The 24,487-nt window shown below is 37.2% G+C and overlaps 1 protein-coding gene across 2 annotated transcripts in view; it reads right to left on the minus strand.

The window, feature by feature from the left end:
• The window catches only part of PGR (progesterone receptor), a 79,659-nt gene extending 56,365 nt beyond the window's left edge, over positions 1–23,294 (minus strand). For both annotated transcript variants that reach the window (XM_054592537.1, XM_054592536.1), the window contains exons 1-2: positions 21,667–23,294; positions 20,459–20,610 (exon numbers count right to left, since the gene is read on the minus strand). In XM_054592537.1, the coding sequence (XP_054448512.1) occupies positions 20,459–20,610; positions 21,667–23,294 (1,780 nt within the window). The remainder of the gene's footprint in view (positions 1–20,458; positions 20,611–21,666) is intronic.
• Between the last annotated feature and the right edge of the window lie 1,193 nt (positions 23,295–24,487).

Here is a 24,487-nt window from a genome sequence, read left to right on the forward strand (position 1 = left end):
ACAGTACTTTAAAGCCCTTGTGTAAAAAATCAACCTCAGTAATAACATCTTGCAGAGCTTTGTTCACTTACGCTTTCAACTTTTTTGCTGTGACATAAAGCATGACTATGAAAAAAGCAGTATATGAATTTAAGGTATGTTGTCGGTAATCTTAACCTGGAATCTTTTTTTTTCCCCTACTGTCACAGCAACAATCCTATCAGTGGTTTGTGCAGTCTTTCCATAAAACATTCTTTTAGTAAAGAAGGCAATAGATTACTATTGAGACTATATCTCCTCTATATACCTTTGCCTTATTGATTCATCAAAAACATAGCTTTTTGTATATTTCATTATTGAAACAGAATCTAGCAACCAGTAAAATCCCACCATAAGACATCTAGTGATGATGAAATTATGTTAACTCAGATAAAGTTTAATCGTCAAGTGGCCCCCAACCTTTGGTTAGCTCCTATTCTTGAAATAGAAGCATGAAGCTGGGCAGAGAAAAGGAAGACAAGCCCATCAGTCTTAATCTGAGTTAATTTCTCCAGGTGGGCCAAAAGAAAAGGGTACTAACTAAGCAAGAGATTTCTGGACTCCACTTACAAGATCCAGAATCTTTTTCCATTGCTATTTAACATGGTGTAAAACCACTCTGAGATGAAGGATTTGGATTGCACAGTAGACCTGCAGAGCTCCAAGCCACCAGGCTGTGCAAGTTTGTTGTTCCAATCATTTCATTAGTTTCATAGTAATACGACCTCGCATTTTACTGAATTAAATTTTTTGGTGATTACTTTTTGGCAGTAGTTCACTGTACTATAAACCAAGACACATGAAATTATGTTCTTTCATCTAATATCTCTACACTACACTTTTTAAATAATATTTATTTCTTTAAATTTTGGGCAATGTTTTCTATGTATCTTTCAAAGTACTTGCTGACTGCATTTAGCTTGCCACTAAATTGCTCTACATGTGTTTTTTGGTTTTGTTTTTGTTTTATTTTATCTGTATTATTTCAGCCCTTTATACTATGGAAGGGAAAACAGCAAAGCCATTGTATGTGGATTTTTATTTAGGAGCCCTCAAAGAAGGCTTTGAAAAATTCTTCATTAGGTTAAGTGAAATTTGTGAATGACTAAATTGAGTACCATATGACCTTAAACACTGCTGAAGAAATTGTAGAGCTTTGTCTTCAGGCTCTGAGTATTAGGTTTTTAAATATCTTATTTACCACAAGAGCTTCACAAAATTATTAGCCAGTATCCCTAGCAAAACACAATCTTAGAACAAAGCTCATCTTTTATGATAATGTATATAAATTCATATTTCAAGATGACTTCTTGATAATTTCTAATTTTTTTCAATTTCCTGATAGATCTGATACATTTTCAAGTTTAGAATTCTATTATCTGACTAGTGTGTAGCTATTACTGTAGGTAGGAGATATTTCAGCTTTGTTATTTTTCTTGTTTACTATGCTTAATTTAATTGATATTATCTTCAATCTGTGGTTTCTTTTCAGATCCACATAATCTGCAGTACTTGGCCACACATAAGGGCAGCCTTTGCACTCATCAACTCATTGATGCCTCTCTGCACCATGGAACCTGGGCACTTCCACGAGGAGGCCTTGCACTCTATAAGCAACATATGCCCCTGATGAGAGTGTGCTAGGACAGATACCATTGATATAAATGATTCATTTCTTATTTTTGAATAAAAATAATATAAATATAAATTTTAACACTTTCTTCACACATCTCAATGCACAATCCCTGGGTTGTGTGCACATTAGAAAAGTGGTGAGAAATGGTCCATTCCAGCACTAATATGTGCTCTTAATTCACTCACGCTGGCCTTTCTTGCCAGCCTTCTTTGCCACAGATACTGAACATCACCACCTTCCCTCATTTTCCCAAAGCAACAGTAACACAAGCAGACTATGTAAAGTGAAAATTCACTTGAGGTTTCGGAGTAGCCGGAGGTAATGAAAACATAAGGCACTAAATAGCTCCAGAGTTGATGTCAGACATCACTATTCCTGGGGGTTAATCAATCATTCCCTGCAATAGGGAATTTCTCACAGGCATTTATTTCTCCTTGAGCCTTTGCCCCTTACTTTGTTGTTGGAGCCTCTCTCTATTTCCTACTTTGCCTCAGCTACCAGCCGACAACCCTCTAATTTATATTACAATTGTACACAGATAAATCCAGTTCTTCACACTTATGTGCCCTCTCCAACCCCTATAATCCAAAGTGGGTTCTGGACTGACTTTGAATAAAAGAAACATTCAGTGAAGTGCTCTGCTTAACAAAAAAATCAACCATTGTGGTATTCACTGTTACAACACAAACATTGCCACAGACTTTGAAATTATAAAGATTTAAAAAATTTAATATTTTTAATCTAATGCTTATTCAAGATTCATATTTTCTCCTCTGCCCCCAAGTAAGTAAATACCAAAGTTGGCTGCTCCCTAGTCTATGCTTCTAATTCATAGTTCATACCTCCTATAAATAATACTAGACTGTTTTTTAATAATGTGTTTACATATCTTTCTCCCTAAGTTATGAACTTGATTGATTCACTTCTGAGTTTTAATATTTAAAACAAAGCCCGGCACAAAGAAGTCATTGAATACATGTTTTGAAGGTTTTTGTGTATGAATAAATAAATGAACTAACAAATGAGTGAATTAAGAGACCAGAACATCTCTCAGAAGTTTTACTGTGCATTGGTCACAAAAGATTATATTATATCAATATCCTAGTGAGTATATTATGTAGACTATAATATATACAACTTGCAATTAAACTACATCTCATAAGCCATGTATCAGCTCCATAGGTGTTCTGTCTGACTCGGGGTTATTTAACTGTTCAAATCCATTTTGCATAGTGTGCTGAAGATAATTCTCTCTAAACACTACTTTCAACATCAGTCCTTTACTTGGTAAAATAATGATGTACTTCCTACTTCTTTAAGTCAAAGTTACACTATATACATTTTTTCCCAAATAATTCTTTTGCAGAACTTTCACCATGCCACTCAACTTGGTCCCACCTACCCACCGAATCCATTCCTCTTGGTTACCACCCAGGCTCAATTAATTCCTTAGTGTGCTATCTCCAGAATGTTCTCATGGCCTGTTAGTTTCCCTGCCTGAATCTTTCTTCTACACTACTGATATATTAATTTTCCTAAAGCATTAAATATGTCACCAAAGTGCTCAAAAATCTGTGAGGGTTCCTTACTTTTTTTTCAGTTAACTGCCAAATACCACATTATGTTATTCCACATGTTTTCAACCTTCTGTTTAATAATAATTCTCATTATTCCTTTATTAGCCGTGGTACCTTTTTATTGAAAGGAAGTGTCACTGACCCCTTTGAAAATCTTATGAGAGTGATCTCTCCAGAAATAAACACAAGAATTCATATATCATTACAAGAGATTCTTGGATCCCTGACCATGTTGCATGCTTTAGCCAAATTGTACTTCTGCTCATTACATACTTTTTGTTCATAACAGCCATTATGACAACTCTTGATACCAAACTTATTCATTCTCAGCAGTCCATCTAACATGTTACTTTCCTCACAAAAAACATTTTTTGGCTTCCCTAATTAAATATGACCTTTCTTTCTCTTGAAATCCAAACCACATTCAATTTATACACCTATGCTATATTTACTTATGGGGTAGTCTTATTTTCCTGATAAAATTTAAAAGTCTATGACGTTAAGTATTATGGCTTATCTATCTTTTGTAGCCATCTGCAGAACCCAGCATGGTAGTAAAAGTATAGTAAGAATAAATAACAATAATTGTTTAATAAACATTTATTGTAATTTTCTGGGCTGCTATATTGCAAAACCCCAGCAGGCAGGAACCATGATCAACACAATCTATGAATTTATTTCTTAATATATATCTGAAATTTCTTAGCTACAACCTTTTGGAGCAGATATGTTTCAGAATTCAGAGTTGTTTAGGTTTTAGAAAAATGATATAGGGCAAAACTGCATAATGAAATACACTTACACTTATGTAGCAAAATGTATGAATATTCTCACAGCCTACAAAATGTGAGCCTGGTCAGGCTCTGCTGCCAAATTAATTCAGGCCAGGTATTATTGGCAAGAATCTACAACAAAATTCTTGTTTGTAGGGCTTTTTGGATATTGAGATTGTGAACAAGGAATTGTGGGCTTCTATTAATTCTGGGCTCCATCCAGTCAGGCTGATTCCTTAATTTATGATGCAAAGTGACCTCAAGCTTTCACTTAAATTTTTCCACTGTAAGTGTCATTCTTTGCTGGTCTCTTTCAACGTCTGAGGGCACCTGAAGGACAAAAGTGATGTACTAGACAGCACTATGGATCAGAGGCTACCTCGGACTACATGCAGCTAGTACAGGGGGAAATCAGGCACCAAGATAATGAATAATAGCAGTCTCCTCAGGAAATTCTTGTTTAAAGAACAAAGCATATCATTATATCATATCCTAAGAGTAAGCAGTAAGAGTGGTTTCTTTTTCAGATAGTTCTCTGCACATAGTCATACCAAATGGGTAAAACTTATTTTTACCCAGAATTATATTACTGCTTGCTTTTGCACAAAATCATGTATTTTAAATACCTTTTCACAGCTGTAATATAGAGAGCTAGTTTTCTCTTTTAAATGACACAGATTATTTCACTGCAAGGGTATATAAAAATTTGTTAATCTTCTATTAACAGATATATGGACTACTTTTGATTCCTCATTATTGCAAATAATGTAGTAATAAACCTCTACATGGGAGTGTTTCTATACATTACTGGAGGTTTTTGTTTTCAAGACCCAGTTTCTAGAAGAATTATTGGACCAGAGTAATGAATACTTTTAATAGATAATACCAAATTACTTTAAGATCCTCAATTGGTCATTTATTTATTGTTTTATCAATCTGCTGGGATGCACATTAGTATTTTAATCATAATAATTATTAGCAAATTGAATATTTTCACACTTCTATAAACTATATTTTATGAATTATCTTCATATCTTTTGTTTATTTTTCTTTTTGGCTGTTTGTCTTTTTTCTTGGTGATTTCTAAGAATATTTTTGCATATTAGTAATAAATTCTTTTGATTTATATGTGTGTTCCAAATAGTTTCCCAATTTGTCCTTTGATTTTTCTATTTTTCGACTTAAAGAAGAAGTTTGAAATCTATTTTTGTAGCAAAATTTAACAAATTTGAGTTCTGGATTTCATCCCAATATTAAAAGTTTTGTCATCACAAGATTAGACATACTCCATATTTTCTTTCCATGTTTTTAAGGGTCCTTTTCCATGGGGGGAAAAAAGACCCTTAAATTGTGGATCCCCCCAAAATATTCTGTTTGCATAATAAGCTTGTAGTCACAAAACTATTTATTGAATAATTCATTTGAAAATCTAAGCTTAACTCTTAACTTCTATTTTTTGAAGACTACGACTAAGTCCTACTACCTCCAATAAATCACCTTTCTAACTATTTTAAGACAAAATAAATAATCTCGTCCAGCACTACTTACTATTTTTGGTACATTACTGACCTTCTAAGTTTCCCCTCACATACATAAAAAGTGGGAACAAGGACAGATATTGATGATAAAGAATTTAGCACATTTTCTATTACATAGAGGATCTCAATAATGACACCTATTGGTACTTTATTTTCTAATCCACTACAGTACTCCACATTTGTATCACAAAATTTAATCAGGCACTACACTATAGATTGTCTGTTAATCCATCACTCCTATGTGCACTGCAAGCTCCTTGAAACAAAGAACTGTACCTTCTGCTGCAAATGCAGTAAGTAGCCAGTTGAGAATAGGAGCGTGGGCCCCAGGAATTGAGTTCTGCTCTTATTTCTCACTAACTGAATGAATCTCATCTGAAAAATGAGAAAAACAGAACCTGTCACAGCAGATTATTGTGAGTTTACTTAGCTAGTACATGTAAAAAGATTAGAAGAGTGCCTGAATTTAGTAAACATTTAATAAATGATAATAATTATTTTTTACACTTTAGTTTTTATATCCTCTACAAATTCTGTCTGTGCCTAGATTTAGCAGCAGCCACCTGCAGATCACTTTATAGTTTATGCTAAGGGGCCCTGGACAGAACACAAGTGGAGGCTGACCTTGGCCTGCACCACCCAGGAAATGCCAGACCCTGCGCACCCATTGAAGAGTTACACACCATGTCAGAGCAGCACTCAGCCACCTCTACAAGCCATAGAGGGAGATGGTTGCTGGGGCTAGGGGTCACAGCTGGTTTTACCAGCTGTCTGGATTGGGTAAATCCCTCCCATTGACCTGCTGACAGCAATCAAGGCTCATGTACAAGAGGAAGGAGTACTCAATGGACATGGAGAGCACACCTTGAGATCCAAGCTGGGGGTTAATGGAAGGCTGTACAAATGGACTCTATAGGGCACCAACTACATTAGGCCATTCTACTAAGCCACAGGGTCGAAGCAGCTCTACCTAATACATACAAACAAACACAGGGAGGCTGCCAAAATGAGACAAAGAAATATGGCCCAAATGAAAGAACAGAACAAAACTCCAGAGAAAGAACAAAACAAAATGGAGATAAGCAATCTATCAGATGCAGAGTTCAAAACACTAGTTATAAGGATGGTCAAGGAACCCTACTAGTACTTGAAGAACATAAAATGACCCAATCAGAAATGAAGGAGAAACTAAGTGAAATAAATAACAATTTACAGGGAATCAAGAGTGAAGTGGATGAAGCCAAGAATGAAATCAATGATTTGGAACATAAGGAAGAAAGACATCCAATCAGTACAGCAAGAAGTAAAAAGAATCCAAAAAATCAAGGGTAGTGTAAAGAGTCTCTGGGACAACTTTAAGCATTCCCACATTTGCATCACAAGGGTGCCAGAAGCACAAGAGGAAGAGCAAGAAATTGGAAATCTATCTGAAAACATAATAAAAGATAACTTCCTTAATTTGATGAAGGAAATACACATACAATTCCAGGAAGCACAGAGTCCCAAACAAGATGGATGCAAAGAGGACCACACCAAGACACATCATAACTAAAATGCCAAAGGTTAAAGATTAAGATAGAATCTTAAGAGCAGTAAAAGAAAAGCAGTTAGTTACCTATAGGGGAGTTCCTATAGTCTGTCAGCTGATTTCTCAAAGAAACTTTGCTAGGTAGAAGGGATTGGCAAAAAGTATCCAAGGTGATGAAAAGCAAGGACATATCACCTAGATTATTCTATCTAGCAAAGCTATCATTTAGAATCAAAGAGCAAATAAAGTGCTTCCTAGGCAAGGTAAAGCTAAAGTAGTTCATCATCACCAAAACATTATTATATGAAATATTAAAGGAACTTATTTAAGAAAAAAATCAAAACTATGAACATTAAAATGGCAATAAATATATAACTACCAAAAATTGAATCTAAAAAACAAACTAAGCAAACAATCAGAACAGAAACAGAATTATAGCTATAGAGAACATTGGGATGGTGGCTAGTGGGGAGGGACACCTTGGGGAATGGGGGAAAATGTGAAGGAATTAAGAAGTACAAATTGGTAGTTACAGAATAGACAGGGGGATGTTAATAACAAGTATGGGAAATGGAATTGTTATTTCCCAATTGTGACCCATTGACATGACAAACAAGGGAGGGTGGTCATCAGAGGGAATAGGATTGCTCAGTGGATGGGGGCAAAGGGAGAAAAACTAGGACAACTGTAAACAAAACAAAACAAACAAACAAACAAAAAACCTCTGGGTTTGAATCTTAATCTCTACACTTTGTTCTACCCTATGTTTATACTTCTCTGTGAAATACAGGTAGTAAGAGCACCTCCACCTTCTAAGACTCTTGCAAGGATTAAATGATGTTATACACTAAAGCAGTTAGAACAATGCCAGGGTCATAGTCAAGGATAGTTGTTTGTTAAATAAATATGCATCTTAATAAAAATCAGGATATGTTAGTGGAACAAACTACAATCCTTCTCTATTTGTCTAATTGACTACTTGGTGACTCATCCAAGGCTTTGGTATAACTCATATTAAAGTATTCTTTTGTTCACTAATTGTAAAACAAGCTTTTTACTGTTTTGTTTTTTTCTTCCTGGTTTTACATATGTCAAAGACTGATGACATTCATATTCGTCTTTGTAGTCCAATATAAGCAATTTTTAAACGTAGTAAATATCAATATGCTGATCTAGAGTGAATAAACAAATTAAATCATTTTAGCAACATTAAAGAAGATAATAATCTAGTTCACTTAGAGGGGTATCAAAACAATTATATTCTGGAAAGAAAAACAAGGCTTAAACCCAAAAAGGAAAGAGGATAAAATACTTACTCAAGTAATGCTGTAATAAAAATGCCTTAATAAATTTAATTTAAATTTAGTATTAAATTTAAAAGGACTTTAATACTATGAAGTATTATGCAAACACAATATTTAAAAGAACAAGCTAGAACAATATAAAAACATATAGAGCTTCAAATCTTTGTTGAATAAAAATAAGATGAAGAATGAAACACAAACTGTAATATGTGATACTATTTATATAATTAGCATAACCAAAACAACATATTTAATATACATACCACACACACGCAGACAAAACTGAGACATAGATGTAGAGCAATGGTAGGGAAGGGAACAGACTGAAGGTATTATTGATCAAAGAAGGCATAAGCCTTATTGGTAATATTTTAATTTTAAAAGGGGAATGTATTGTGTATTACTCGAATAATTAAAGTACAACTTAAAGGCTGGGGTTAGCATTAGCATGCATGCCTTGACACTATTGCTTCTCCCTCAGGTTCTCACAGGGTACAAGATGCATGTTCTGAAAGAAGCATTCATAATTGGAGAAACCTACATAACCAAATATTGAGCAGTTTATATCAAAAGCTATCTTTCTAACCACTTCTTTTTCAGTAAAGTTAAGGTTTACTTTAAATAAGGCATAATGCAAAATTGTGCTTAAAACAAGCTTAGTATTCATACTAAATGTTAAACTAAAAGACCTGAAGCTTGAGAATAAATTGTATGATTTATTATTTATTAATAATAATCTTTATGATTATTTATAGAGTTTAAAAGTGAAATGCTGTGGATTAACACATGCTTATTTTCAGGGTAACAAGAAAACTGCTATACAGAGTCAGTTGGAGAGAAAATTAAATTTGACTTTTGGTAAGATATCTTCTTAGGAGCCCAAATATTAATCAAAAGAATTATAGTAGAAAGGATCCTTGGATAGTTTTGTAGATTACAAAAGATGGAAAAAAACCAGTCACAGCACAAAGTCAGGAAATGAAGACAGATCAACTTAAGAAGCAGAAGCAAAAGAGAAGAGTCTCACAAATAATGGGAAGAAAAAAGAAATACACCCCAGTCGAAGGGAAAGGAGGGATCCTCAGAAAGAGAACTAAATGAAATAGAGGCAGGTAAACTATCAGATATTGAGTTCAAAACAATGGTTCTAAGGAAGCTCAATGAGTCCAGTGAGCTCAGAGGGAATTATAAAAAACTACATGGAAACTATGAGGAACTTACTGCAAACTACATCAGCAGGAAAAAGGACATAGAAACTATCAATAAGAGACCAGAGGAAATAAAGAATACAATTTCTGAATTGAAGAACACAGTAGAAGGAATCAAAAGCACGCTAGATGAAGCAGAGGAGTGAATCAGCGAGTTGGAGGACAAGGTACAGAAAAGCTCCCAGAGGGAGCAAGAAAATGAAAAAAGACTCAAAAAGAATAAAGAGGCATTGAGGGAAATCCAGGACAACGTAAAACGTAGTAATATCCATATGATAGGGACACCAGAAGGAGAAGAAGAGGAGCAAGGGATAGAGAACCTGTTTGACAAAGTAATGATGGAAAACTTCCCTAATTGGAGGAGAGAAAAAGTCACGCAAGTCCAGGAAGCACAGAGGGTCCCATTCAAGAGGAATCCAGTGAGGCCCACTCCAAGACACATCATCATTAAAATGGCAAATATCAAAGACAAACAGAGAATACTAAAGGCAGCAAGGGAGAAAGAGGTAGTAACATATAAGGGAGCTCCGATATGGCTAGCAGCTGACTTCTCAACAGAAACACTGCAAGGCAGAAGGGAATGGCAAGAAACATTCCAATTAATGAAAAGCAAAGGCATGCAACAAGACTGCTCTACACAGCAAGCCTCTCAATTAAAATGGAAGGTGAAATAAGGAGTTTCCCAGACAAAGGAAGACTAAAAGAATACACTTCCACCAAACCAGCATTACAAAATATGCTAAAGGGACTGCTTTAAGATGAAGAAAAAGTTTCTATGAATACCCAGTTCCTTTCAGAGTTGCCAATACTTGGTATTACCAATACTTTTAATACTCATTAATTTGATTGTGACAATGATGTGTTATTTTAATTGTTCCTTTACTATTTGTAGAAACTAAACCTGTTTTTGTATATTTCTTGCCTATTTCTATTATTTTTAAAAAGGTTTAAATGACTTTTTGGTATTCTTTATCTACTTATTGATTAAAGGTTTGCAGAACTTTTTTCCCTAAAAGACTAAACAAAACACCTATTAACCATGTTTTAGATGTGTTTCACATACTTTCCTATTCTATTCCTTGTCCTTTAACTTTTTAATATGTATATTACTATATAGTCTTAAATGTTTAATATAGTCATATTGTCAATATTTACTTTATAGCTTCTGGGTTTGAATATTTTACTTCAGGTCATGAAAAATATTCGTTCTATTTTCTTTTAAAACTCCTTAGATTCTACATATTGATTTTTAATTCACCTGAATATTGGTTGTATAATGTGTAAAATAGGGCTCCATATTTGTTTCATTTCAAGTAATAGTGGTCCATGCACCTTATTTGTTGAGTAAGCCTTGAAAACTCATTGATTTGAAATATCAACTTAATCATATACTACATTGTTAGACAGATATATATATATATATATATATATATGTTTTTCTTTAGAATGCTCATTATATTTCATTGATCTACATGATTATTTCTGTGCTGGTGTCATGTTGGTTAATTGCTGAGACTTTATAATGGTTTTAAATTTTTTAATATTTTATAATTAACTTTGACATTTAAAAAATAAATAAAATCAATCTGCATTTAAAAAATAAAGAAGAAAGAAAGAGAGAGAGAGATGGAACTCCTACCTTTTGTGACAACATGGATGGAACTGGAGAATATTAAGCTAAGTTAAATAAGCCACTTGATGAAAGACAAATACTATATGATCTCACGTATAAGTGGACTCTATTCAACAAAATAAACCACAGGCATGTAAACATGGAGCAGACTGAAAGTGACCAGAGGGGATGGGGAAAGAGGACAATGGTGGAAAGAAAGGGAAATAACTAGACAAAGAACATGTATGAATGACCCATGGACATGGACAACAGAGTGGGAATTGACTGTGGGAACAGGGGGTGGGGATGGGATGGGTGGAGCGCGGTAAAGGGGGAAAAATTGAGAAAACTGTAATATAATAAACATGATTTATAAATTTTAAAAAATAAAAATGTAATAAAAATAAAATAAGATAAATACAGCAATTTAAAAATTAAAAAAGAAATGGAAAAAACCTTATAGAGCTCTAAAAACAGGCAAAATAATTCATATATTTGTCAATGGAAATTTGAATGTCCAAAAAGCGTATTTCAAAATAAGGAAGGTTAAAGAGGGATGCTACATCCTTATCAATCCTTAATGTGTATTCGTCTAAGAACAGAGCATTAGCATTTTGTGAGGCAAAAACTAATAGAGCTACAAAGAGAAATAGATTGATCCACTGTAATAGTTGGAGATTTCAACACCTCTGTATCAGAAATGAACAGCTCCAGCAGGCAGAAAATCAGTAAGGGCTAGTTGAACTCAAAAACACCAATCAACTGGATATAATTGACACTTCTGGACTACTTCACCCAATAAAGCCCAATACATATTCTTCTTAAACTCACATGCAATATTCACAAAGAAAGACCACATTCTAGATTATAATACATACCTAAGCAAATTTAAAGAATAGAAATCACACAATGTCTGCTCTCAGATGATAATGGAATTAAACTAGAAATAAGTCATAGAAAGATAACTAAAAATCATGAAATACCTTGAAATTTAACAACATATTTTTATTTGGGGGGAAAATGGAGACAACTATACTTGACCAATAGTAAATAAAGAACTACGACTAAATCTCAAAACAAGTAACACACATAACTGTCAGAAAATTGGAAAAACCCATATTTTTAAATAACATATGTGTTAAAGAAGAAATACCAAGAACAATGTAAAATGATTTTGAATTAAATAAAATAAAAAGACAAATTATCAAAATCTGTGGCATACAGCAAAGGAAGCACTAAGTGGAAAATTTATAGCATTAAATGCATATATTAGAAAAAAATTTGAATTCAATAATCTAAGCTTTTACCTTAGAAAACTGGAAAAAAGAGAAATTAATCCAAATAAAGTAGAAGGAAAGAAACAGTAAAAATTAGATCAGAAATCAATGGAATTGCAAACAGGAAATCAATAAAGATAATAAAACCAAAAGCTGGCTCTTTGTAAAGATCAGTAAAATTAATACATCTTTACCAGGCTAATTATCAAAAATGAGAGGGAAGACATACATTACTGCTATCAGCAATGAAAGAGGAGACATCACTATAGATCCTGTGAACACTAACAGGACAATATAGTAATAGCATGAACAACTCTATGCTCACAAATTTAATAACTGGATAAAAAGGACCAATGCCTGGAAAGACACGAGTTGCCAAAACTCATGCCAGAAGAAACAGACAATCTAAACAGGCTCATATCTATTAAATAAATTGAATCAATAATAAATTGTCTTCAAAAACATAAAGCACCATGACAAGATGGGCTCATTAATGAATTCTACCAAACGTTTAAGGAAAAAATTATACTAATTCTCCATATCTCTTTCAAAAGATAGAAATGGAGGGAATATTCCCTAACCCATTCTATGAGACAAGGACTACCCTAATACAAAACCAGACAGTGATATTATAGGAAAAGTATAGGCTGATATCTCTCCTAAACATAAATGCAAAAACCCTTAAAAGACTATTAGCAAATGTGATCCAAAAAATTATAAAAAGAATTATACACCGCAACCAAATGGAATTTACCCCAGGTATGCAACGCTGGCTCAACATCTGAAAATCGATCAATGTAATCCATCATATCAACAAGCTGAAAAGAAAAAGTCATATGATCATATCAATAGATGCAGAAAAAGCATTTGACAAAATCCAACACTCACTCATGATAAAAACTCTCAGTGAACTAGGAATAGAGGGGACCTTCCTTAACTGGATTTTAAAAATCCACAAAAACCCTTCAGCTAATGTCATACTAATGGTGAGAAACTAGAAGCTTTTTCACTAGATCGGGAACAAGAATGTCCCCCCTCACCATTCATTTTCAATCCTACTAGTGCAATAGGACAAGAAAAGGGTGTAAAAGGTATATTCATTGGAAAGAAGGAAATAAAACTTTATTTGCAGAGGACATGATCATCTATGTAGAAAATCTGAAAAAACTGACAAAAAACAATTTCTGGAACTGATAAGCTCGTATTGCAAGGCTGTAGGATACAAGGCTAATGTATAAAAGTCAGTCAGTTTCTTTCCTATATACCAACAATAAACAAGTGGAATTTGAAATTAAAAATACAATATCAATTACATTAGCATTCTCCCAAATAAAATAGGTACAAATATAACAAAATATGTACAATATCTATATGAAGAAAAACCACAAACTTCTGATGAATAAAATCAAGTAACTAAATAAATGGGGAGATATTCCATGTTCATAGATATGAACACTCAGTGTTGTCCCTGTCAGTTCTTCCCAATATGATTTATAGATTCAGTACAATCAAAATAAAAATTATTTTACATTGACAAACTGGTGGGAAGCAAAAGATTCAAAATAGCCAACAATACTGAAGAAGGAGAATAAAGTTGGAAGACTGACAATACCTGACTTCAAGACTTACTATAAAGCTACAGTAACCAAGACAGTGTGGTACTGGTGAAATAACAAATTTATCAGTGGAACAGAGTAGAAAGTTTACCAACAGACCCAAATAAGGATAGTCAACTGATCTTTGACAAAGAAAAGGCAATGCAATGAAGCAAACATAGTCTCTTTAAGAAATAGTGATGGAACAACTAGACATCCACATGCAAAAAGTAAATCTACACACAAACCTTATCCTCTTCAAAATATTAATTCATAACTTTTTGTAAAGCACAAAATGATAAAACTCCTAAAAGATAACATAGGAGTAAATTTAGATGACCTTCAGTTTCGTGATGACTTTTTAAATACAACATCAAAGTCATGATCCATGAAGAAATAATTGAGAAACTGAACTTTATTAACAGTAAAAAATTTTCTGCTCTGCCAAAGACACTATCAAGAGGATAAAAAGACACAGAGTAGGAGAAAATATTTTCAAAAGACATCTGGTAAAGGACTGTTATCTAAAATATGCAAAGAACTCTTAAAACTCAACAGGAGAAAACAAACAAGCCAATGTGCCAGAGACTCTACAGACACTTTACCAGTGAAGATACACAATTAGCAAATAGGTAAAAGAAAAGATGTCCCACATCATATATCATCAGGGAAATGAAAACTAAACCAGCAAGATAACATTACACAGTTATTAGAATAACCAACGCCAAGAACACAGACAACACTAAATGCTAAAAGAATAGGGAGCAACAGGAATTCTCATTCATCAGTGGCAGGAATGCCAAATGACAGAGTCACTTTGAAGACAGTTTGGTGGTTTCTGACAAAACTGAAATCACTTTTACCAATGATCCAGCAATCACACTTCTTGGTATTAACCCAAAGAAGTTAAATACTTATATACACAGAAAAATCTGCACGTATATGTTTAGAGCAGCTTGATTCATAATTGTCACAACTTGGAAGCAATCAAGATGTCCTTCAGCAAGTGAATGGATAAATAAATCACTACATCCAGACAATGAAATATTAATCAGTGCTAAAAAAAAGTGAACTGTCAAGCCAAGAAAAGACATAGAAAAAACTTGAATACATATTTCTAAGTGAAATTATATGACATTGTGGAAAAGGAAAAACTATGGAAGCAGTAAAAACATCAATGGTTGCCAGGGATTAAGAGGGGGACAGAGGTATGATGAGACAGAATACAGAATTTTTAGCACAGTGAAACTACTCTGTATGATACCATAGTCATGGATACACGTACGATATCAAGAGTGAACCCTAATGTAAACTGGGAACTTTGGGTGATTTGTATGGTAGGTTCATCAGTTATAACAAATGTACCACTCTAGTGGAGGTGGTTGATAATTTGGGGAGGTTATGCATGTGTCAGAGCAGGTGGTATATGGGAGATCTCTGTACCTTCCTCTCAATTTTGCTGTGAATCTAAAATTGCTCTAAAATAATAAAATCTTTAAAAAATTTGAATGCTCATTACTTCTTGTTTGGAAGTCATAGTGAGAACTAGGTCACCAAATGAGTTTTCATTTTTAGTCTTTGATACCAACTCCATTAAACTTTTGAAAGAAATAAATCTGTCATAAAAATATCTCACTTCTGCACAGTTTCCTCTGTGGTCTACACATGATGGTGTCTCTCTAATTCTGAAAGGCTTTTCCCACCATTCCTATCTTCTGACAGAGGGGTCAATTATCTGTCTGTCTAGGCAATTGCATAAACTAATAACTTAGTACATCTGTAATTAGTTACATGCATGCTAATCGAGAGAATGTCACTTTCCTCCACTATATGATAAACTCCACTGAGGTTGCAGCCAACAGGTCTATTCTGTTTTACTGCTATTTCAACTAGTATCTAGCATAGGGTCTGGCGTATGGCAGGTGCTCAATAAATATTTGGTTAATTAATACAAAACATGAACAAAAACAACAAAAAAGATGAACTGGGAGGACATTTTGCTAAGTGAAATGAGTCAAACAAAGACAAACACCAGATGCTATCACTTACATGTAAAATCAAAAACAATAAATAAATAAAGTCAAACAGAAACAGAGAGCAGAAAAGTGGTTGCAGGGTCTGCAGGGTGGAGGAAATAGGGAGAAGCTGATAAAACCTTCAGTTATAGAATGAATAAGGTCAGAGGATCTAATGTATAACATGTTGAATATAGTTGATAATACTGTATTGTATAATTGAAATGTGCTAAGAGAAGAGAGCTTTAATGTTATTGCCTAAAAGAAAAAAAGGTAAATACATGAGGTGATAGATGTGTTAATTAATTGGATGGGGTGATTCTTTTACAATGTATATATATATTAAATCATCATATTTTACACTTTAAATATAATTTTATTTGTCAATTAGGCTTAAATAAAGCTAGAAAAAATGAGAATAATAAATAGAATTTAAAATCCATCAATCCCTACTTAGCTTAGTATCTTGTAAATAATATGCTTCAACTGTATTGCAATATTTGCCCAACCATATTCCATGAAATGTATTCACTGTAAATGCTGTCACAGTGTCAAGCATTCAAAGAATAAGAGCTTGGCATCATCAGTATGATGACTGGTTCATTTAACAAACAGTTGTTTATTGAATGTCTAGTATGTTTCTAGCATGGCGCCAGTCACAGTGCACACAGAGGTAAACCAATGAAAAATGATTCTTTCCTTCTTAATACCAGGTCACACTAGCCTACATTTGTAGGACTGACAGGTCATTTTGATTTATCCCCTTGAAAGGTTTCATACAATTCTTGATCACTTACTTCCTGGTTCACTCCAAACCTTAGTAAAGGAACGCAGTGAGCTATGTAAACAATTGCTTTTTTGGGTAATTCATTTATTTTTAGTTTACAATAAGTCATCTCCCCCATACCCCACTTTTTGAGTGGATTTTTTTTTGCTCTGCCTCCTCTCTTCTCATACCAGGGGAAACTCAGTTTTCCTGGGTGACTTTTTCATGGGCTTTATCATCTCCCACTCCTAACTTAGAGGGCATGTGGGGAAACTGACTCTTGGCCCCTGACTATGTCTTCTTGTCTCTGTCTTAAATGTAAAGTTAGTATCATCCATTTACTTTATGCCACTCAATTCTAATCACCCTTAATCTTGCATTCATCTTTAGTATTCACTTTTACCTTCTTAGATATTTTACCACTTGGTTCACATTTTTCCTTCCAACCCTTGATTGTTTTTTTCTTTGAAATTTAAACCGCATATGCTATTATGGGAGGAAGCATAATGCCTAAGAGCACAGATTCTGGAGTCACCCATTTGGGTTTGAATCCTGAGTCTAACACTTAACTGTGATTTAAAGCAATTGAATATCTCTGTGCCTTAGTTTTCTTATTTGTAAAGTAAGTACTAATAATATCTACATTAAAAGGATTACATGAGTTAGGACCCATAAAACACTTAAAAAGTTACTGGCACATAAGAAATCTCTAAAATGCCATTACCATTATTATCCTTGGTAACATCAATATCCAAATTGTTAACTATTGACTTTTAACTTCTGGACATATTGGATCCACACATAGTTCAACCTTCAACCAGCTTGTCCCCAGCCCTACTTTACTCTGAGATTTCAAATGTTGTACTTCTCTCCAAATACAAAAATCCTTCCTCATTCTTCTCACTCTTGAAAACTCGCAGAAACTTCTCTCTCTTCTCTTGCCTTTAATCACTGATTCTCTCCCACTGATTCCAAACATTAGCAATCTAGCTTCCCAAATGTTAACTCCCGTAATTTCTTAATACGAGTCTTAATTAGTCTAAACTTAATCTCTCTTCTCTTCTTTGAACACATACACTTAAAAGCTCTCAATGCCCAGAGATTGATAATCTTATCTGTTCTTTAATAACTAAATTTATATCTTCCATGAAACCTTTTCCCATCATTCTAGAACATACGCATTCCATCCTACAACCACCTTCCCCCTGCTCAAAACACACAAACTCCCAAACTGCACAAATCTTATATACTTTACAGAACTGTTTATCTGGGCATTTACTGAAAATCTCTACATCCATATATGTTACCTCCTCCACTCTTTTATAAGCTTCTTTAAGGTAAAAGCAATACCAATTGAAGCTCCAATATGCTAGCCACTCTTTTAAAACTTTACATTTATTGATTCATTTAATCTTAATAACAAGCTTAAGAAGTAGATACTGTTATGCTCATTTTATGTCTAAGGTAGAGAGAGGTGAAGGTCAGGAAAAGAATATATTTGGCACAGCTCTAAATATGAGATGTATAATAATTGCTGAATGAATGAACTTACTCATATAGTTTTGTAATCTTGCTCTAGTTTCATGAATGATGTATCCGTATTTATCTAGAGTCCCTCTTTGTAAATATTGCCAAATAAAGATGCTTCATTTCTACGACTTAAGACTAAAACAGGACCATGACAACATTAGAGGTCCAAAAAATGTTTTCTACGAGTCGATCTGGGAAGGCATCTTTTAGGGTTTTGGTACTAGTGTGATAATAATGGTGTAAAAGCATTTGTAATTTAGTTAGGTAGCACTTAGTTCTATGTGCAATATTTGAATTAACTTCCAAGGATTAAATAGCATTTATAACATATCTACTTGTTCACACAATCTCTGACTAAGAAACACTGCAATGAAAGATTATCTAATCTATGTTGACTAACTATCAACTAGTAACTACTTTTGTGCTTTTTGGAAACTCAGATTTATGTGGGATTTCTTATCTGTAAAAAGAAGGAGCTGGGATAGAATAAACTGGCCTTTAAGGGATTCTAAGATGGACATTCACTTATAAAATTAGTCTACCTTAAGTAGACTATGAGAATGAAGGAAATCATGTTAATGCAGACGGAAATGCTCAAGAAACCAGAACCAAAGTCAGTTAGAAACAGTAACTCCAAATATGCAGTGGAGACTAGAACTTCCACACAAATAACTTCCATCTGTAACTATGACTAATGGATGTCAATGGAAAAGTTAAGGCCATTCTAAGTTGTCCCATTTTCTCACGTACCTCTTTTCACTGTGCCTCAATTAATTTAAAATGCAGTTAAGATCCCCTGAAGCTGAATACGTATGTTCAACATCTGTTAAACACATTCATCATTTGGGAAAAAATCATTCTAGCAATATACAAGGCAAATATTTTTATGAAGAATTAGTTTCAGTAGGAGGAATACAAATCTGTTAATAAATAGTTGGGAATCATTTTTACCAAAAAGTCGTTAATAGTTGTAAAGAATCACCTGTTAGGCATCTAAAGGAAACTTTTTTGTTAAATGCCATTTAGGTTAGTATTATTTTGGTGTAAATGAGCATTTGAAAGCTCCTTTTAGATAAAAATTCCCCACTCCCTTCTTTCCTGCTTTATAAGTACAGGGCTCTTGACATACAAAGACTTAACAGAAAGCAACAAACAAACAAACAAACACATGCAGACATTCACATCTTTGGTTCCTTGTCTAGGTGTGACCTTAGAACTCCAGAGAAAACCCCAAACTCATTTCAGCTCATTATAAAATATACTTATTGTTAGAATTCAAATGTGAAATGATCTCAAAATGTTTTATTTTCACATATGTAATTGGTTATTTAGCATGTAGCATAGCTAGAAAGAAAACATTTTCTATGAAAGTACTAATCTCAAATATACTACATAAGCCAGTTCAAAATTATTAGATACATATGTAATTTGGATAGTGTTAAAAAATGAAAGTCTTACTTAAAGCAACATACTTCTCAATAAATGATATTACTGTGATGTCCAAATTTTTCATTTTCTTTAAACTGTTTATTCCTATCTTCTTACCCACTTATAAAAATACAATCAATGAAAAAATTGAAAAATTATTTAGAATTACCATTATATGGGTATTACATAAATATGTATGTAGTGAAAAGAGAAAATCATGTATAAAATTTATAACTACATCATATATATATATGCATGTATACACAATACACAATTACATATATGTAATTTTGACTTTTACCATTTTTCTGACCAAAAATTTTTAATATATACTATATGCTATATAATAGAACTATGAAAATATGACTAGAACAAAGCTATTTCTTTATAGTTAATGAACAGTAGTACTGTTCCCAAGATTAATGTGACTTGTGTCTAACATTGAAAATATAAGTCAAATAGTATGTGATTGTAATATCCAACTATATTCAACTCTGAGTATTATAAATAAAAACATTGTGGAAAACATCATCATGATTTAAGTTATATGGAAGTATTTCCATTTCTTAGAAGGATGTGATAATTAAAACCTATAAATATCAGATGGTCTCCATTTACAAGTAAACCAATAATAATGAATCAGGGGGAATTACCTTCCATTGCCCTTTTAAAGAAGACCTTACAGCTCCCACAGGTAAGGACACCGTAATGACATCCTGATGCTTCATCCCCACAGATTAGACAAATCTTCTGAGGTAATGACTCGAAGCTATATTGTGGGCTCTGGCTGGCTTCTGAATCTGGCCTTGAAATGCAAAACAAAGTATTCCATTTATTTTTAGGTGCAACACTATCTAATACCAAAGTTTCTTAACCCTACAATTGACAGAATGAGAGGGGATTATTAAAAAATAGAGGTGTATATACATACACTTGAAAGGCATGCAAAGTACATATGCAAACTAAATCCCTTATTGAATTCACCAGACTTGCAAATTATTAGCCATTCATCAGTAGCATTAATGAAAAGGATCAATAAAAACATACAATTTTAGTTCAGGAAAGTTCAATCGTACTTACCAATGCTTTTGTTTTGAGTTTTAAAACTCAACCCTGTAATGATTGTTTACTTTAAAAAGTTTATGTATTTGTCATTTTAAACATACTGACACTGTTTTGCCTATTCGCATCACTTAAGATTCTTTTTCTTTAAAATTCCATTCTCTCAGTATGTGAAGTATAAATTTTTTTTGAAACCCCGTGTGGAAAGTTATAGCGAATCCTAAACAATTATCAGAATACAGTGCACTGCAGTGGTTGATATTTAAATCCATAATTTAAACATATTACACGAATCAATTTTACTCTTGAGATTCGTTTGAACAGTGAACGGTTCTGGCCGGCTACCCTACCTGTGTCAAGTGCCAACTCCCACAGGGGGAACCGTGCTTTTAGGTCTCTCCGAGACAGACATTTCCAGTAAAAGTCCTTCTAAGACGACAATCATTCAACAAAGCCTCAAACTCGCCGCACCCTTTCCGCTCCAAGGGCTACAGTGGAGCTAGTGTGACGCTGCATATTTTAAGTCAGGGCTGGTCTTACCTGGAACGCGCATATTTGGAAGAAAAATGTTTTCAAAAAGCGCGCTGCACAAAGGGCACATTCTGCGCACCCTTTGGGGCCCCCAAAAAGTGAGGAGAGGAAGGAAGAAAAAGGAAGCCAAATTACCCCGGTGCCCCGCCCAGGCTACCCATCTTCTCGCGGCCACTCGGGGGAGCCTCGGCCGGGAGCCGCGGGCCACTAGCTCTCTGGACCGCTCCTCTCGCGACGTGCGGGCGCGCCCCACCCGGCGGACCCTCACCTCAGGTAGTTGAGATAGGGCGGGTAGACCTGCGACAGGCCCTCCTTGAGCACGGCGGCCGGGTAGCTGAGCTGCGGGATCCCGTTGATGCCGAACGGCGGATAGAGCGCGGGGGCCACGCCGGCGGCGCAGACCGAGGTCGAGGTGGAGGGCAGGCCGTCCCGCGGCAGCAGGCAGGGGCCCCCGCCTGGCGCCTTGCAAGGCTGTGGCGAGAACGAGCCCGGGTGGGGCGGCGTGGCCTCCGCTTTGTACAGCATACACTCCAAGGCCGACCCCGACGGGGAGGGACACGGGACGGAGGCACCGGCGGGTGCGGCGGCCGCTGCCGTTTCGCCAGGTCTGGACGACGGCGCTCGCGGGGGAAGCGGGGGCGGCGGCGGCGGCGCCGCCAGCTGAAAATCCGGAAAGACCGCGGGGTTGGCACCAGCCACCAGGTACGGCCGCGGGGAGCGCGCGGAGGCCTCGGCGCCTTCCTCCTCCTTGATCTTCAGGGCCGGCGGCTGGAATTCACCGTAGAGCGGGAACGCGTCGTCCTTGGGCTCGGCGTCGGACGGGTACGCGCAGTCGGGGAAGTCGCCGGCGGCGACAGGGGTGGACGAGGCTGAGGGCGAGCCCCGCGGCTGGGCAAGGGCGCTGAGAGCCGTGGCCCCGCCGTCATAGCTCTCCCCCTCCAGCAGCTGCCGGGTGCGCCCGGCCAGTAAGGCCGGGTTGAGTGGCAGGATGGGCAGGTGGATAAAATCCATCACCGTGGTGGTCATCGGGGAGCGCCCGGGCGCCGCTGGCGTGTCTTGCTCCGCCAGGGCGACCCTGGGCGCCGAAAAGCGGGGATCTTCCTTGGGGACCAGGGCTACGCTTCCTTCAGCCACCCCAGGAGCGGTGGCCGGGGCTCCCCCCTCGGTCGCCGTACCTCCCAGAGGCCGGGGCTTGCCCTTCAGAAGCGGACCTCCCGAGCCCTCGGACTCGGAACCATCCTCCTCCTCCACCTCCACCACAGCGGGCTGCTGAGACGGCTTCACTGCGGCCCCAGGCCAGTGATGGGTGCCAGAGGTCGAGGGCAGCAGCTGCCGGGACGGTGACAAGCCCCTGGGCAGTACTTTATAGGCAGCTGCCGTCCCGGAGCTGTCGCCAGCCTTGCTCTCCGGACGGCTCATGAGGGAGGGCAACACCGCCTGGGTGGCAGGGACAGCCTGGGGTTCTTCCGGAAGCTCGGGGCCAAACAGGCACCAAGGGCTGGTGGCCTCGTAGGCGGGAGGGCTGGCGTGGCTCTGCCCCGGACCCGAGGGCACCAGTAGTGTGTCCAAGACACTGTCCAGGAGCCCGCTGTCCTTCTCTTGGGGTCTAGACCTGCCACTACCTGCACCTCCTGTGGCTTCAACTCTGGGATACACCCCCTCCACGCTTGACAGCGCCGGCTGCTCCAGCGTCTTTCCGTCCAGGTCCTGTCCCTGGCAGGGCCTAGAGAAGGGAAGCCCACCCAGGGAGACTACGGGCAAGGCGTCCGAGGTCTGGCTCGCCTGGAAGGGGCCAGCGTCCGGGCGTCCCAGCAGAGGAGATCCGACCTGGTTGGGGGAGGGCGCGCCGGCCACCACGTGGGGAGCCCGGGAAGCCTTTGCCTTCTGCTCTGTCATGATGACCTGACCCCACTTTTCTCCTCCCCTGTCTCTGGGGAGGAGGGATAGGGGAAGGCGGAGGGGGTGTTGGGGATATAGGAGCAGCTGGAGGAGAAAATAGGTGTTGAAATTGGCCAGACCGGGCGGGGTTGGAGGGTGCGGGATCTCCACCTCCTGGGTCAGAAGGGGGCGGTGCTGGTCAGCTACAGCCCTCGCCCTCCATTTGGTTGGCAGGGGAAGGGTGGCAGTTGTTCCGTCCCCGAAGCAAGTGGGGAGAGCGAGACAGGTCGTTGTAGGTCTCCTGTCCTAACTAGGAGAGTTCTCCAAGAGAGTTTTCGGGCTTGAGCCTGAGGATCGGAGACGCGGAGTACTCACGAGTCAGCACTCGAGTGGCAACCGCTGAGAAAGCAGTTAGATGCGGCTCTATCTCCCGACTTTTTTTCTCCAGCTTCAAACCCGCGGTTGCCGTGCAGTTCCCAGTCCCTGACTGCGTTCCACTTCCCTTCTCACTAAAACCCTGGGGCTACTTGGACCTCTCAGTATAGCCCGTGGTCGAGTGGTGTTTCTGCAGGCTCCCTATAGCTGGCGACAGTGTTCTCTCCTCCGCGGCTACTTTTTTTCCGGTCAGTTCAAGAAACTCCTTTGGTCGCAGATTCCACTCAGACGTCTAGTGAAGCGTTCTCATAGAGAATGCTGTTCACGCACCTGGTCCTCGCACGCTCAAGTAGTACAAGGCTTAACTGGAGTAGTGACAGCTTCGGACTGGTCCCACAGCTTTCTAAGAATGCCACCTCCCTATCTGGAGGCCCCGCCCAAAGCCCCTCCCTACCCCAATTACGGACCCGATCTGAAATTCTGGAGTTGGTAATTCCCAACCGCTAGTCTGAATTCCACTCTGAATAGCAGGTGCTGCGAGATGGAGCTTCATAAGCACATTAAATTTTGCACTATCAATTAAGGATTACACCCAACCTAACTGGAAGAACAAATGGATACCATCAGAAGTTGAATTGTCAGGATTTCAGTTTTGTAAAGATTTAACATAGAGGGAGATATTTGGCTATGTTATCTTTTAGAATATATTTATTGAGGATGATCCTAAATAATGTATGAGATTCTCTCTCTCCCCCCTCCCCTCTCTCTCTCCCGAGACTTCCATAAAAATGAGTACTTCCAAATTTCTCTCACTACAGTCATCATGTCCTGCTCTC

Source organism: Pteronotus mesoamericanus, unplaced genomic scaffold (genome assembly GCF_021234165.1).
Source record: "Pteronotus mesoamericanus isolate MK-2021 breed Mesoamerican mustached bat unplaced genomic scaffold, CSHL_Meso_final scaffold_36, whole genome shotgun sequence".
Lineage (NCBI taxonomy): Eukaryota > Metazoa > Chordata > Mammalia > Chiroptera > Mormoopidae > Pteronotus > Pteronotus mesoamericanus.